General features: G+C 53.4%; 1 protein-coding gene across 2 annotated transcripts in view; it reads right to left on the bottom strand.

The window, feature by feature from the left end:
- Positions 1-356: 356 nt before the first annotated feature.
- The window catches only part of NRP1 (neuropilin 1), a 99036-nt gene continuing 85292 nt past the window's right edge, over positions 357-14100 (bottom strand). The window contains exons 12-17 of one of the 2 annotated variants that reach the window (XM_004588417.2): positions 12919-12978; positions 9221-9358; positions 7251-7522; positions 6612-6708; positions 4561-4611; positions 357-2982 (exon numbers count right to left, since the gene is read on the bottom strand). In XM_004588417.2, the coding sequence (XP_004588474.2) occupies positions 2693-2982; positions 4561-4611; positions 6612-6708; positions 7251-7522; positions 9221-9358; positions 12919-12978 (908 nt within the window). In that variant the 3' untranslated portion in view covers positions 357-2692. The remainder of the gene's footprint in view (positions 2983-4560; positions 4612-6611; positions 6709-7250; positions 7523-9220; positions 9359-12918; positions 12979-14100) is intronic. The other variant, XM_004588418.2, reaches the window with a different exon arrangement.

Below are 14100 nucleotides of genomic sequence, written 5' to 3'. Positions count from 1 at the left end.
TGTGTGATGCACACTGATGCAGTCACCTGAACTGGGTACCTCCGGGACACCTGAGGATATTAGTGGAAAATGGAGTTGAAGTGTGAATGTTGTGGCACCAGGTTTACTTGTTGCTGTGAAGCCTGCCCTGGATTGAGGCTCATAGCAGCACCAATGGGGTAGGGGTTGGGGGGCAGGGTTCTGAGAATTCTAGAACAAATGGCACCAAATAGATGGCTAGGAAGAATCTCACTGGTTTCTCTTTGAGGATATTTTCCGATGTGACCTTGAACAAGCCCTAGAAGTTACTGATGACCAAATATCCAGTTGTCAAACCAGATGGAGGTGGCATAAGCATATCAATCACAGTCGGGATCTTTTATGAAAACGTTTAATTCGCTGTCTCTTTGGAATGTAGTAGTCATAGTTTGGAGTTTAGGTTACAGTTCAGTCCTACATGGTTTTATGCTGCTGAGTGTCTGAGAATACAAACATCAGTTAAAGTTAAGGCTTCGCTGTTCATTTTACAAGTGTCATTGTTGTAGAAAATAAAAATTTCTGTAAAAAAAATTTGCACAAAGTTTTATGATGGTACAAAACATGAAGCAATAATACACCAGTAAAATGAAAACATTTTCTCACAGAAAGGTCTATAGATCTCAATAAAGAAAAAAATATGTTATTTTACACCTTTTAAAAATTACGAAACCATCTAAAACAATATAAACTGAACATTCTGTAACACTGCCTTTACAAATTAATAACTTTATAAACATATAATTTTTAAATATATTTATCAGTGCAAGATACTTTAAAATTCAAAGTTGCAGTATCATTTTTCCTTGGCTGAGGACGATTTCTGTCTGTTGTCTTAAGAAAACGAAGAAAGCCACGTGACCTCAGTGCCCTCCTCTGGCTTGGCTACAGCCTAGTAAGGCCTCTGCGGACAGAAGCTGCTCTTTTCTCAATGATCAGTACTTTTCCTGGAAGCAAAAGGTGTTCTTAATCCCATTAAGCCAAGATGAGTGGAGCCTGGGGTCCATGATGCAAAGGTGGCTCAGCTGAGGAGGGACTGGGCGGGGGGACAGATGTGCAGTGCTGCCACAGCATGGCTGGACCCAGCCCAGCAAATGCTCAAGTGCCGGGAGAGGGGAAGGGCATTCCAGCTCCAGGGCAGGTTGTTGTCGAAGTTTCCAGAAGCATCATCAGTTCAAGTCTACGCCTTCAGGATTGCTACCCAATATAGCTTAGGCTACACTTCTGGCTGCACCTTGCGGTCCCTTCTCCTTCTCCTGCCTTAAGCTACCTCCCCTAGCTGGATCTCCCTCCTACACTGATTCTGCAACTAAACAGCCAGGGGCCTGGCAAATGTCTCACCTTTACAGACATTTCTGAGATTCACTTCAGTCATGCCTCTGGGTCTCACTGGAAAGCCAGCTGCATTATTGCTTCCCTCAAGTTATCACTGTTTCTAACAAAGGCAAACATTGCTACAGAAGAGCGCTCAGATGGGAGGGACAGACAAACGGCTTCAGGAAAAAGGATACTGTCACTCCAACCAGTTAACAAGAAAACCAAAGTTAGACTTTGGAGGGCCAAGTTAGGAAGTTCCCTTATTTATTTACTTTGAAACATAAAATCTAGTGAACGTTTTGCCATTCCCAGCAGGTTAAAGCTGCAGGTTTCTTTCCTGGACCATGGCAAATGCTTAAATTCTAGAAGAGAAAGAAACGAGACAGAAGAGAAAGAGAGAAAGAGAGAGAGAGAGAGAGAGAGAGAGAAGCAAGAGGGAGCTGAAGTTTACATCTGAAAATACATTCCGTATGAAAGAACAGTAGAGTATTGCAGCTTTATACAAAAGCATCAAGAGACACGGGGTCGGACCACAGGAGAGCAGACCAGTGCAGCCACGCTGCCACAACAGAGCCCTTGCCTTCCTGGGGGCTGGCGCCTCCCACTGGGATCCCTCATGCTCGGACGGACGGCAAGTGCACCTCCTCGGCAGGAAACAGAGTGGGTCACCGATGGAACACGGAGAACCAGTACAAACGAAAGGCACTTGAAGGATGCAGACTAGCCAGTGCCAAGGTGGGGCGTGGCGGAGTGGGCACGCGGTTCTGTCCGCAGAGCTCATGGGCGCCAGGTTCTGCGTCGTGACCCGGAAGGGGCATGCAGAGGAGCTGGCAGTATTGCTTCGTAAACACAGCCCATGCATGTTAACCTGGGACCCAGGTTGCCCTGGCAACTCAATGTCCCGACCCCTCATGGACCTACCCGTGCTGTGGGCAATGACACAAAGGGTCCGACGAAATGCAGCCGTTCTGGTTTGTTCTGGGCACTGGGCTACTTCAGGTGGCACATCCGTCAACAGGGCCCTACGGGCACACGGGGTGCCGGCATTGCTTCTGAGAGCGCACATAGGGAGGGAGGAGTGAGTAGAGAGGGGGAGTTGCAGTGAATGATTAGGTCAGTCCATCACGTCCGCTGCCATGCCAGCATGTGATTCCTGACTGCACGTGACCACGAGGGAGTGAGCTCTGTGCTCGTGTCTGCCGGCCACACTCACAGCAGCTCCTGAGAAGAGCCTGGCTCAGCGTCCATGGCCACACACCTCCCAGTCTGACAGGGAGAGGTCCACGGTGCCTGGTGCCAAACCCCATTGTCTGCTGCGGCTCTCAACTTTCAGCTTTGCACACCGCCTGGCCACCTGCCTTCACGCTTCTGAGTAACTGCTCTGTGTGTTCAGCTTGTCCTTTTTCAACTTGACGCCGTCGACGAGCTCAAAGTTGTAGTTCTCCAGGGCAGACAAGTTCCTGTCCGACATGCCATTGTGCCAGCAGGCGCAGTACAGCACCACCCCACACACGGCACCCAGGAGCACACCCAGGGCGCTCATGGCGATGATGGTGATGAGGATGGGGTCCAGGGTCTTCAGCACGTTGCCTGGCTTCCGAGAGATATTCCTGTCCCCTTCCCCTTCGCCTTCATATCCCGGGGTGCTGCCTAGGAGAGAAGCAGAACGGGCTGGGTGAGCAGCAGAGCAAGCACCCAGGGCAGGTCGCACAGGGAGACAGGCGCTCTTCTCCCACAGGCAGCTCAGCTCCTGCTGCTGGGCTCAGAGGAGGCCGTGTGCTGCCCTGGTACAGGCTTCTGCAGCCTCTGACAGTGCCAGGCTTTGACCCCAGCAGAAATGCATGCCTTGAGCCCTGCAGGGTGTCCAGCATGGGCCAGTCCTGCAGGCACTCGGCACAAGCAGATCTCAAAATCAGCCCTGGGCAGCACTTCATGGTATCTAGCAAGGCGACAGCCAGGTGGATGCAGGCATCTCCACAGAAGTTCATGGAAAAAATGGAATTGGGGAATGGATATGCGGGCTGGCACTGTGGTGCAGCGAGTTTCACTGCTCTGTGTGATTGCACATGGGGGCTCTGGTTTGAGTTCTAGCTTTTCTTTCTAATCCAGCTCCCTGCTAAGGCACCTAGGAAGGTCAAGTACCTTGGATCCTCTGCCTAAGTGGAAGACCTGGATGGATATCTTGGCTCTTGACTTTAATTAGGTCTAGTCCTGGCCACATTTGGGGAATGGACTAGTGGAAGACTGATTCTCTCTTCCCTCCCTACTGCTCTTTGAAATCTTTACGATGTCTATTTCAGTGTAAAAAGTGAGAAGCCCATGCAGTCTTCTCATAATACGCATTTTCATGAACTTTGTGGAGAACCACGCTGATTGTACCTGCTGGGCAGTGTGCCATGGCAGCCCTGGGGCCATGGATCCTGGAGCATGCTCAGCTGGCACCAGGAGAGGCCCACAGGGTGAGTGCACGCCCTCATGCTGTCTTCTAGCGGTGTTCCAACAGACACAGATCCTGACCAGAGATCTAGAGCCGCGAGACAGCAGGCCCGCAGCAGCTGTGAGCACCGGGCACTCTTCCCCCATGACAAGGGGGCTCCCCGAGTGCATGGATCTGTGGTGCAACTGAGAGGGAGGTCATGGCCACCTGAGAAACAGGACCAGGCACCTCTAGAGAATAAAAGTCATCTGCCAGGATGCCATGGGTACCATTTGACTCTGATGCACACAGCTCGTGGCTGATGGCAATGCAGTGCTTGGCAGCAGGGGCATCGGAGTTAAGCCAGCTGCCTCTGAGGCAACCTTCTGCGCTATGTCCAGCAAGTCATCTTGCTGTCTGTGAGATGGGAGCTGCTGTTGGGAGGAGACAAGACACGCATGTAGAGCACTTGGAACTCAGTGAATTCTTGCTTGCACCCTCCTCCTCCTCCTCACTGAACAGGCGATGCAGCAGGGCAGGCCATCCCAGAAGCCAGACTCAGATCAGTCAGATCTAAGCACTTGGGTGTCTGCAGTTCCCGAGCAGAAACAGCTGTTGCCATCCCAGTGCCCAGCTTGGTGCAGCTCCTGGGAGAATGCCTCTTCAGACAAGCCCAGGGCTCTGCATGCTAAGACCCACCTGTGTCCTAGGGTCTACTGCATGGGTTACTATTTGAATCAAAGATCCAGAACATTCTTTGACAAAGATAGTGGGAACCATTTAAAAACATGTGGTCAGTAAGACAGACTTACCTGTTTCATCGATGGTAATTTCTGAGTTCTTCCTATCCAGGTCTGCAGGTTCTGACAAGTGAAACAAAGTTGGAGAGATATTTGAATGACCAAGAAAATACACCTTTGCACCAACCACGTCAGCTGTGGCACAGACACACATGGGTACTGTGATACCCTCCCCCAGCCCCACAAAGCTGCCCAGGCAGGGAGGCAGCATGAGGTCCTAGTGCCACCCCTTTAGGTGTGCATGTGCATCCAGAGGTGTGGCTGTGAGAAGGGCAGGGTGAGCAACGTGCCTTGGTGTTTGTAACGGGGAGGAACCTGGAGAAAAGACAGCGCCAGGGCTGCAGGGTGGGCTGCTGTGCTGTAGTCTATGGGGAGACAGGCTGTGTCCTGTGTCCTGACCGTTTGGGACCTAAATGTCTCTGCAGGAGGTGGGGCCGCTGCTCTGCGTGGCAGTGAGTTTCCTTCCCAGCCCTCAGAACCACATGGAATGCACACTGTGTTAGGAAGGATGGGCTTCTTGCATGAAACCCACAGGGGAGTGTGGACATGTGACAGAGCAAGCACGCACAGTCATCTCCGACACATTTTTACACAAAGAGGCAGCGTGGGGGAGCTGAGGCTGTGACTTCTGAGTGTGGTGGGTGGCAGCCACTGACAAGGAGTGGATGAATTCCACAGGAGGAAACGCCTCCAGTTAGCTTACTGGAGTGCCACATCTGTCTTCTTCACCTGTCTTCAAGTACAACTTGGCATGTTTTCAGTAACTGTGGGGAGGACCTGGGCAGCGGGTCAGTGGCGATGCCCCCTGCTGTGCCACTACACAGCATGCTGCTTAGGCTGTGTTGTGGACCTGGGCAATGGGTCAGTGGCGATGTCCCCTGCTGTGTCACTACACAGCATGCTGCTTAGGCTGTGTTGTGGACCTGGGCAGTGGGTCAGTGGTGATGTCCCCTGCTGTGTCACTACAGGCATGCCTGCTCAGGCTGTGGGGAGGACCTGTGCAGTGCGTCAGCAGTCATGTCACCTGTGCCACTAAATGGCATGCTTGCTTTGGCTATGGGGAGGACTTGGGCCTCCATCATGTGTGATGTAACTACAATTGTTTGATGATCTGCCAAGTGCCATAGCATGAAACGTATTTCCCCACACAGTCCAGAGACACACTGTCCCTTGCGTTCCTCTTTCTGTATACTGTCCAACTTCTCCTACTGATGCTCCCCAGTTACTGCCCCATGCAGGGTCTCTGTCCTCCACATCCTGCACAGTGAAGCTCCGTGAAGTGCTAGAATGACAAGATCTGCCATATCCAACGCCCTTCTTCTGTCTGACACTTGTCCACTAGACTTGTTCTGTTTTGTAATAATTAACGTCCTGTGATGTGGTGACTTATAGCAATTAATGCAGCCACAGCGCTGCCAAGACTGACCACTGTGCTATACGCCATACTGACCAACTATGCCTGATTGTGCCAGTCAGGCTTGTTCCATTTTGCTATAACTGACATCCTGAGCTATGATGACCTACAGCAAATAATTAGTGCAGCCACAGCACTGCCAAGACTGATCACTGTGCCATCTGCATTAGGAACAGGGTTGTGAATTGACCAAGATCTGCTCCCTCATAGGATCGAAGTCTCTAGTTTTCATTGTTTAAGGTCATTTCAGCTTTTTCATGTATGTATTTGCAGTACGGTGGAGGGTGATGGTTTGTGTGGCTCATATTCAGCATTGTCTTAGTGAAACACATTGTTTTCTTAGTCACCAAAAGCCTGCCCTGCTGTACCCCATGCCTGTGCAGTCTGAGCTTCCAACTCCATCCCCATGCTTGCAGTGGCTATCACAGGGTCAGCTTTGCTTCTCTGCTCACTGGAATTCATGTCACATGCCAAAGGTTTGTGGGTTCCAACCAGACTTTGTGATGTGAATCGACAGGTTAGGTGATGGGGCAGCTAAGGGTGACCTGGCCTCTCGCATTTCCCATGGTGTTCCCAAGCCCACATCGTCACAGCATGTTTTTGTATCTGGGGCACGTGCCCGGTGGTGTCCATGGCTGCCCGTACTTACTTGCACAGTCCTCCTGAGAGATGTGGTTATTGATGCTGATGTCGTCCACAGCGATCCCGCCCAGGTTTCCTTTGCCGATTTCTCCCTCAAAAATCACCTGCCAGAACAAGGACAGTTCACAGGGTGTAAGTGGCCATCCCAAAGGGCAGTGCCAGAGACGCTGTGCAGCTGAAGCTGGGGCACAGGAGCGGAATCCAGGCCGATTCCCGTGCGCCTGGCCCAGGAACCAGCCAGCTGCCTGGCGATGAGATAGCCAAAATTCCCAGGGGACAAGATGAGGGTGTTGGTCCTGGTGTCCCACACTGCACCGTCTGGCTCCCAGCTCCCTGCTGGGAGAGACAGCAAGGTGAGTGGGTGCCAGCTACACGTGGGAGACCTGGATGGAGTTCTGTCTCAGCATCTTGGGAGAGAATCCGCAGACTGGAGCTTTGCCACTCTGCTTCTTACATAAATCAATTTGAAAAGCCCAGGGGATGCAAAGAGAACCGATGGTGGCGGCTCAGACCCAGATTCTGCTGTCTGCACGTGGGGGCCTGGGCTCCAGGAAGGCCACCTTTGGGGGAGATGGCACTGCAGGCATCCCCATGGCTTTTCAGCCTGTTCCCTGAGCTGCCCTCCCAGCCCAGCATGTGGCAGCACCTGGTAAAGCTTCAGTGACTTGTGTAGCAGCACGCGGCCCTCCTTCCAGTGGTCTCCCTGGTGTCCGATGGCCATCCACACCAGCTGGTCGTACTCCTCCGGCTTCTGGTAGTGCAGCTTGACCCTTAGTGTGCCCACATGGGAGCCAGACATGTGATACCAAAAGGTCATGCAGTGGGCACTGCTCTGTGACGACACCACGGGGCTCACCAGCCGGGCCACTTTGCCCTTCTGGTTCTCATCAGCCTGGGAGTAGATGAAGTTGCCGTCCCCTGTGGTGACAAACATGGGGTCAGGGAGGCGGCCCCAGTGTGCACCGTCCTCTCTCCATGCTTAGGCTCTGCTGTGCTCAGCCCCAGGAACCTCAGGCACAGAGCAGGGGCACAACACCGAGGCCATGCTGTGAGCACCTCATCTTGGGGTAGGCATGTGGCCAGCACAGACTCAGACATGTCTTAGGGCGATGCACTATCATGGGCACCCATGCCACTGGCAGGTAGGAGCCGGTTGGCATCCACAGCAGACAGAATACCTGGTTTGGGGCAGGTGCTTGGTGCCTTGGTTAAGCTGCTAGTTGGGATATTTACAACCTGTACCGGAGCCTGGATTCAAGTCTTGGCTCTGCTTCTGATTGAACTTCCTGCTAACGCAGACTCTGGGATGCAGCAGTTAATGGTTCAGGTGCTTGTTTCGAATGGGGAAGACCTGGGTGGAGCCCCTGTCTCTGGCCTGGCCCAGCCCCAGCTGCTGTGGCCATTAGGTCTGAGTCAGGGAGTGGAATCCTGATTGTCCTTCTTAGGCAGGTGAATCCATGCATAGTGGGAGATTTGGCCCAGGCTGTGTTCAGGAAACTCAGGGTCTGATTTGCACAGTTCTACCCAGGAGCCTTGTGTGTTGGGGCAGGGGTTCTCTCTGTACTTGCCTTGTCTCCTGCCTTTCAGATGTGGGGTTGTCCTGTCCCTCCCTGAACCTCCGCTAGCCTCTAAGGGCTGTCTGTGAAGACTCCTGCCTGCCGGGGTGGGGGTGGGGGTGGGGGCTGCAGGGCCAAGCTCTCAGCCGCCTCCCTTCGGAGGCTTTCATCAGAGCTCCAGGTCAGGAACTATGTCATTGCTAGCACTTTCCCTCTGCCAGCCTTTTAGCTTCCATGTCTGCCTCACGCAGCTCTTAACCTCCTCTGAGTGTCAGGGTGACTGGGCCATTTGGCCTCACTTTGCATCAATTTTCCCACCATTACTGCCTTCAGCTGGGCTAATTGCATTTAGTTAATTTGATGCCACTTACAGTCAAAGTATTTTAAGTTTTCTAAAACCGCTTGTCTTAAGGCTCAATGGAAAGTGTGTCAGAATTGAAGGAGCCCAATTGCGGCCAATTTCCCTGTCACTCTCAGTAGGCAAGAAGGCAGCCCATTCAGCTCGTTTAATGGCTGTGTTCATGGGAGGGGAAAAAGCGAGCATGATGAGAGTGGTATGCAGAAGGAGGGAACCTGAATGGGGATAGCCAGGAGAACAAGTGGGCTGGGTGGCACCTTTCTCTGCAGCCACTGCGAGTTCCTGGATCCTAGAGGGCGGTGGGGTTGGAGTTCTGCAATTACTCAAAGGGTGGGATCAGGGAGCAAGAGTCGAACTGGGTAGAAAATAACCCAGCCTTGGGGTGCTAGGAACATAGCTATGTGACCAAGTATGGTCAGGTTACACATCCCAGGCTCCTTTCTGCATTTGAATGTATCTGAAACAGCCCATGAGTAAGAACCCAGCAAAAATGTAGAGAGAGCACAGATAGATACAGTCTGGCCCCGGGCACCTTTCCCCAAGCCCAGGCAGTTGGCCTCCCACCTCAGCCTCTCCTCTGGGGTGGAGGGCCCAGTTCCTAGAAAACAAAGGCACAAGTGCGCATGCATGGCATTTCCTAGCCCCCAAAGGAAGAGGCTCTGGTGCTCCCTCCCTGCCTGGAGGAGCACCTTAGCTGCATACCTGTGTGGTCTTGGATGGGCCCAGTCTTGCTGGTCAGCACGCTCCACCTGAGCTGCACCTGGCTGTCATGCTCCCAGCGGCAGAAGGTCTTGTGTGAGCCCCAACCAAACTCACAATTGAATCCGTATGTGGGGAACTCTGCAGCAGGTGGGGTGGGAGAGGGGAAGGAAGAGAAGAGACTCGGTCACTTCAAAAGTAGAAGGACTTCGTCCTTGGCAAACACGGCTTGACCAGTTGCATGTCTGGGAAAGCCAGACCCAGGGAATCGGAAACGTGCAGAGATGTGGAGTGTCTGTGACACCACACTTGGCTGTTTCATCTTGTGCAGTTTTGCTGAGGCCACTGCTGTTTGTGAGATGGGGTTGACATCAAATCTCCAGGGAGGCCACTTTCCAAGAAGGACTGTCATTCTGGACCTCCTCCCCCACCTCGGAATGTAAACCAGAGGATGCTGTGTTTCAGAGGAGGAATCTCAGAGTGGCATGTGGCAGTGAGAGCAGGACCTTGGGAGGTGAGCTGGGGCATCTGTTCTCATGGCACCAGGGGCCTTGGGTCTGTGCTCTTGGGGCAGACACCTGGGAAGTAAGCTCTTGGTAGTTTCCAATTTTGCTTTGTGGTTGCTATTGTTGTGTCTCCTAGTAGGTCCCTAGTATAGGTTCCTGCTTTGTTAGTGAATCCATGTATATACACATTGTCCACCCTGCTTTCTATCATAGTGCCACCCATATAAGGTCAATGTGCACAAACAGCCATGCCACACTTCCTCAAGAGTCTAGAGACAAAACACAGGTGCCCCGTTCACCCTCAGTGTCATGCAAACAGCCTCACGTTCAGTGCACCCCTGTTGTAAGAGGAGTGTGGGAAAATGAGCATTTGGCCTGGTAGTGCTAAGGCAACAACAGCTGTAGGAACAAGCTGTAGGAACAAGCTCCAACCACTGCCTATCCTGCTCCCCGGACAAGGCTTGAAGCGCACAGAATTGAAGTCCACAAGGTGGCAGCACAGAAACAGACAAAGACTCCCAGATGGGCCCCAGGGTGGTGTGCCTGCACCCATTGGTCTGACATGCAAGGCTGGGCTCTTGGATAACTCCTGCAGGGTGCAGGTGCTCCTGCTGAGCATCGTTTCAGCATGTAAGGAGCTCTCGTCAGGCTCATGGCAAATTCTGGAGGGTACTCACTGTAGGAGTTACCAGGATGAGTAGATGGGCCCTCCCAATGACCAGGTGACCTACTGGGAACCATGAGACACACACACACACACGTACTCAGGTAGTGCAAGGGGCCGCCCCATGGCTGCAGTGTCCTGGGAAAGGTGTGGTCCACATTGGCACCACGGCCACACATTGGGGTATGCCTTCCAGGTTCATTGCAAGGAGCTGGGCTGAGAGCCCATGACTGCCCATGTCCCTGACTTCGGGACTCCCTGGCACATACTCTCCTATTAGAAGACACTGGCTTTCTTGTGGCTTTGATTCCTCTCCTGAACTGTGGCTCCTAGGATATGCACAACACCTACAACTCTGGTCTGTCCTCATTGCTCACACACCCAGAGTCTACACTCCAGAACTTTCTCTGGGTGCTTCCCAGTCCTGGGATTTTAATAAGGAGAACTGTGCTAACAGCCAGCCAGCCACTGGTCTTCGTCCTCGGGTCTCAACCCTACAATAGAGGGCAATCTTGTCTGTGTAACAGAAATGTTTCAAAGCAGCGTGCTTCATCAGAGAGGGGTCACTCAGTGCTGTTAGCTCAGGACTGGCTTAGAAAGGTGACGAAACACAGGGAATATCCACACACATACAAGAGAAAGGAGAGAGGGAGGGAAAGCAGGGGAGCGGGAAACGTTACTATTCGAATGCACTAAACACCCAGCAGTAGCACCCTCACTTCCATGAGCATCACCCTGCAGCCACAGGGGATCCTGGCTGAATCTGTTGGCAGGCATCCGTCCTAGTCCTTTCCTGATCTTGAAATACACAGACAGTCTCTACATGCAGGGCTAGCAGGATCTAAGTGCTACATACCATGTTCAAAACCACTTCTGAGCATGGGCTCACGCACATGCTGCCCCTGCTGGCCAGACCAGCAGGGATGCAGGTTGGGAAGTCACTAAGAGTGTAGAGGGTGTCCCCCCAACCCCTATTCTGGACACAGCTAGATGCAGCACTCCGTCCCATTAGCTCCTAGCAGAGTGTCCTGTGTGCAGTGCCAGCACAGGAGCGTCCCATGCCCTGAGTTCACCACAGGGATAGGAGCCCTCTGAATGAATTCTCGGGCCCTGGCTGGGCTTGACAGCTGAAGCATGGTGGAATCGCAGGCCTGATCTGTGTGGGAGGCCTTTAGCACCCAGGTCCTGATGGGTATCTGTGCAGCCCCTGGACGAGCAGGAGACTGGCTTGACTCCTCCAGACAGGCCAGCACCAGCAGGAGACTGGCTTGACTTCTCCAGACAGGCCAGCACCGGCAGGCAGAGTCTCTGAGCCCAGAGTCAGGACTCAGACTCAGACAATGGAAAAACAGGAAGTCAAGTGACCTGGCCAAGCACTCTGAACAGACTGTTCAGCTGGCCAAGACTGCCCCAACAGGAAGCTGGGTGGGGACCTCAACTTGTGCTGATGGTGGGCGTGAGGGGTCCTGCTGGGCGGTGACCACGTACCCACCCTGGGCCCTTGCTGGCACCTGCTGGTCTACAGCTCTGCAGTAAGCCCAGGAGGTCAGTGACCTTGTGGTCACTCATGAGCCAGATCTCAGCCCTCAGCACACAGAAAGGGTCCTCTGGTCTTGGACTGGAGGCAGCTCCCCAGCTGCCTTATGCCAGAGCTTTGTCCTGATCCCAGCTCCTCTCACAGAGCTTTGCCTGTCCCCACAGGCCAGAGAGGAAACTGCAGGACAGCAGAGAGCAGAACTCAACTGCTCAGCTCGCTCTCTGCCCACCTAAGGGTCACAGGCAGCCAGGCAGAAAACCACAGACAGGGCCCAGGCAGGGGCAGCCACAGGGGCACGGGCAGGGCTGTCCTGGGAGGCTTCAGCCTTGCTCAGACCGCAAGGTCACACCTCACCACTCGTAAGCCATGTGTGCGACCACAGCATCGTGGGAGTTTGGGTCACAAGTCATGTGGTTTCTCCTCTCTGGGGGGGTTTGAACTGCACGGAGGGGTGGGAACTCTGAGATTAAGTTCCCTCAGAGGGAAGCTCGTTCTGTGGTTTAGTCCTGCCCCCAGCTCTGGGGTATGACATCCCCTCCCACGACTCTCACAGATGACCATGAAGGCACAAAGGGGTGTGGGGTGTGTGTGTGTGTGTGTGTGTGTGTTGCAGGGAGCTGGCCTGAGAAGGCAAACCCCGTGTGCTTCTGGGTAGACCTTGCCAGCAGGTCAAGCAAACAAAGAGGAGCCTCTGCTCCCCCTGCTGCCCACTGTCCCCAACTGCGATTTCCTGAGCATGCTCACTGGCAACACCTTGTCCTTGTGCCAGCTCAGGGGAGTCAGTGCTGGCCCACTCTGCTGTCTGGGCTGCTGCCTGACAAAGTCCTGCCTGGAATTTTCAGACATGCTGGGTCCTAGATGTGCGTCTAAACAAAGTAAGTAGGGCAGGCCAGGGCTGCTCCTATGTTGCGATGGCTGCAGTGGAGAGGCAGGAAGACACCCAGCAGGGCCCAGGATGGCCACCCTTGCTCACCCTTCTGCATTCTGGATTTACCTGATTGGATGGTGCTGTCTATCACTGTGGGTTTCTCCGTGCTCAACACAGTGGTGCCACCTGCAAGACAAAATCGGAACGTGAGAGAGGGAAAGGAAGTGTTACAAGCCATGTGCCTGTCAGAGTTGGCACTCCTGCAGGGAGTCTGCCAGACACACTACCATGGCACCATTTCCCTTGAACTGCTCACTGCCATAGCAGGCACACTTGTAGTTCCTTCCCCAACACCTTAAAATTCCTTGAAATCGAAATGGTAGATGCTGCTCAGAGATGAAGGTTCTAAAACTAGCCTGGAGGAAAAGGGACCGAGAGGCCTGCACGTGCTGTTTCGTGACACTCCCTTTTGCACAAGCTCTGCTCTGGCAACACAATGCACTTATCCTGCAGCTGCGTCTGGCACTGAGGCTATGCCAGCTCTCCAGTCATCTCCAAGGCTCACGGCATAGATGCGGCATGGGCTTGTGGCGAGAAACCGTGGAATGCCCTCTCGGCCAGTCCCTTTACAGGCACATGGGAAGCTGGAACAGTCCGAGACCCGCTTCCTGTGGTGCTTCTCCCACCAAGCGTGGTGTGCAAGCATGATGAGCAGGGCTGTGCCATCCAGGGTATGAAGCTTGGCTTCAGTGCTGCAGACGGCTCCCACGGTGTCAGATGGTGCTTCAGGGAGCTGCAGCCTGGTGTGTTTGCTCTTGCAGAGGCTAGAGTTGATGCAATCTCCCTTCCTTTGCTGCTGGAACTGTTAGCTTTTCCCAAGGACACTTGTGCTGCCAAGCATGTGGGGGAGAGACCCGGATAACACTCTGACCATGGGGCTGGGCTGCAGCCTCTGTTTGCCTGCCTTCTCCTCTTGCATCCATTTCCCCTGCAGTGGAGACATCTTCTCAGACTTGTCCAGGAGGCACTGCAGCCTGACACTTGCTCCACTCACAGCTTCCTGTCCCCGCATCCATCTGGACCTGAGAACCAGGATCTGTAGGGTTATGGCCTTGAGCTCTGCCCTTCCGGTAGTGCTGCAGTCCAGGCTCCCTGCACCTCCTGCAGGTACGGTGTTAGGATATAGCTCCCACTTCAAATTGTGCTCTCAAGATGGTTTTAGGATGCTAGAACCAACTGTCGGGATGAGAGGCAGAAGAAGAGAGATCATGTGTACCAAGGGTTTCCAAGGGCGTCTGTAGTGGTAGA

Source organism: Ochotona princeps, chromosome 10, assembly GCF_030435755.1.
Source record: "Ochotona princeps isolate mOchPri1 chromosome 10, mOchPri1.hap1, whole genome shotgun sequence".
In the NCBI taxonomy this organism is placed as follows: domain Eukaryota; kingdom Metazoa; phylum Chordata; class Mammalia; order Lagomorpha; family Ochotonidae; genus Ochotona; species Ochotona princeps.
This window is presented reverse-complemented; position numbering and strand designations above follow the sequence as displayed.